Raw genomic sequence first — 2,542 nt, 5'->3', positions numbered from 1 at the left:
GTATGTTGATATAAAAGTATTTTGTAACATTATAATTGCATTAAAAGAAAAGAGAAATCACGCTAAGTAGGTTTTTTTTTTTCGAAATTTTACGTTTTTTTAACCATTTTTTTTCCAACTCGATCTGTGGTGAAGGGCTTTTAATTATATTTAATTTTTAGACTTCCAAAAATCAAATATAATCATGCAATTTTTCCTGTACAGCAAATTAATGTTCACATTTTGCAGCAGTGTATTTCATTGAAAGTAATTCCTTAAAATAATGCATGTGCTATAAATTTCTATTAAAAAAAAAACAAGTTCTTATATTAAGCTTAGTTTTGTTTGTAACAATGTATTTTACGTTGTTAAATATTTTGTTTATTGTCCTTAAGTCCATTACCAGTACCTTCATTTTTGTTTATAAAATTTAACACCGTACACAAAAATAACTTGTGGAATAACTTGCATTATTATTTAACAACTCTGTAAAGAATTTCGCATTGAATCTTTTGAAAGAAGTAACAGAATATGTACCGCTGAACTGAGACAAGAGATTTGATTTAAGCATAATTTGAAATTTTTCAGTGTTTTTGAATTACAATAATGGAAGAGTATAAATATTAGCTTCGAACAATTAGCACCATTTAACTTCACTGTACATTAATATAGTTACAGTATCATAGTATATTGTACTGTTATTGAAATTGATCATATATTTCAAATAATTGCCTCTTAATTCTGGAATTCTTAATCAAAACTTTAGCCAGCCGTAATAAGCATTGGTTTGTTTATAACGTGCAAATCTATGATCTGGGATTCGGGGAAGTGAATTGTTAAAATGTATTTGTGTAATTTATGAGGTTGTGGAAAAAGTTAGCCGTGAAGAAGTTGAAGAAGTGTTGTCATTTAAGGAAAGGTCTAGTAATTAATATACGTTGGTTGAGCACAAATTTCGTAGCATTTCATGTAAATTTTTGTAACTTTGGATTTGTAGAGCTTGGTTCTAATCGGCTACAGTGCAAGGAGGCTGTAAACAGCTCAACACAGTATATTTGTGGGCAATTCTCGTATTTTTTCATCAAACTTAACACTTCGATTAAGTAGTGGATAGCTCTCCCTGTTGGAGAGCTATAACTAAAACTTTAAATGGGCCCTTTTTTTTTTTAACTCATGAGTTATCCAATTATATCGAGATTTTTCACATTTCAACTTGCTTCAATTCCTATATGGAGAAGCTTGGCTTCAATGAATCTTCTCAATTGGTCGTTAGTTACCGATTCTGAAATTCTATAGCAAATTCAAGAAATTTCTGACGATGTTTGTTTACTAGGAAAAAATTGATGAACAGAATTCTGCTCTTCGACAGGTTATTTGTTATCTGTTAATGTGATCTTATTCAGAATCAAAGAAGTTTTTAAGCTTGCATTGAATCGCTGTAGTTTGAACTGCTGTAAAATTCTGACGTGACGAAGATTGTGTGAATGCCGATTGTCGTTTTTAGCTAATCAAGGTCCTTTGTTGTTTGGGTGTCCTGGCTGTCAGCACATAGGAAAATTAAGATGGTCAGATCTGTTGATGTTAAGTAACCCTTACGGTATTCTAGGCTCTTGTTTTGGCACTTCACATGTGCAGCGAAGACTTCGTGAACGACAAAACTAACAGGAATTATGAGTGGACTCAGGAAAGAAATAAAACTTATTTTAGCATACTTTATAAGTTTGTTTTATACTCTATTCAGTTCAAATTTAAACGCAAGCCGAACATGGCTAAAAAATTTAATAAAAATGCTGTGAGACAATTATTTTTATATAAAATAAAAGGAGTTGAAATTTGTAGTTTTCAATTGTGACACAGATGTAGGTAATTGTGGTTGCGTTGCAATTAACAATATCACATTTGCACTTTTGTCTGAATTAAACTTTGACGCTTTTATTTTCATTACTATTTATAAGCTTTGTGTAGTGTTAAAACTCAAAAGGTTGAAGAAAAAAAAAAGCTCAATGATTTCACAAATTAATTTTTATATTCATCTGCGGCTAACCAAGAATGGAAAGTCAGATGATTGCAGTGGAAGGAGACATCTTTGTATTGTAAATCTCTTCTGTTTTCTCCTAGCCCTTTGCTTCATTTTTAAAACATAATCTATTCATTTGCTCATAATTGATATTTCTTTATTTTTATTTTATTATTTCCAGCAGCGCAGTGAACGATGATCAAGTGAAACCAAGATCTTTAAGATTTACTTGGAGTATGAAGACAACTTCTTCAAGAGATCCTAATGAAATTATGGCCGAAATCAGAAAGGTTTGTTTGGATTTAATTTATTTAAATGGTGCGTTTAAATGGATATGTGGATGGAGTCAAAAAAACTTAGTCTTGGAAGCCTTTAGTTCTCCTGAAGGCAACATTACCACCCTTAGAAGTTCGGCGTTATGTGTTTAGTTGGTCGCATGGCTACCGCTGTTTTAGTCTGCGATGAGGATGTTGAAGGAAGTGTTCTTGGTCGACATATTGTAAATCTGAGGGTTTTTAATAACAGTCTACATTTGAGTGGAGTTTT

At 31.5% G+C, this 2,542-nt stretch overlaps 1 protein-coding gene across 30 annotated transcripts in view; it reads left to right on the top strand.

Moving 5' to 3' along the window:
* LOC141459667 (serine/threonine-protein kinase MARK2-like) overlaps window positions 1–2,542 on the top strand; it is a 280,726-nt gene that overhangs the window by 270,793 nt on the left and 7,391 nt on the right. For 22 of the 30 annotated variants that reach the window (XM_074138998.1, XM_074139004.1, XM_074138997.1 and 19 more), the window contains one exon: window positions 2,178–2,286. In XM_074138998.1, coding sequence (XP_073995099.1) covers window positions 2,178–2,286 — 109 coding nt within the window. The remainder of the gene's footprint in view (window positions 1–2,177; window positions 2,287–2,542) is intronic. The other 8 variants (XM_074138992.1, XM_074138993.1, XM_074138989.1 and 5 more) reach the window with 1 other exon arrangement.

The sequence above is a fragment of the Rhodnius prolixus genome, unplaced genomic scaffold (genome assembly GCF_049639745.1).
Source record: "Rhodnius prolixus isolate KJV_2025 unplaced genomic scaffold, Rpr scaffold_17, whole genome shotgun sequence".
NCBI classification, from domain to species: domain Eukaryota; kingdom Metazoa; phylum Arthropoda; class Insecta; order Hemiptera; family Reduviidae; genus Rhodnius; species Rhodnius prolixus.
This window is presented reverse-complemented; position numbering and strand designations above follow the sequence as displayed.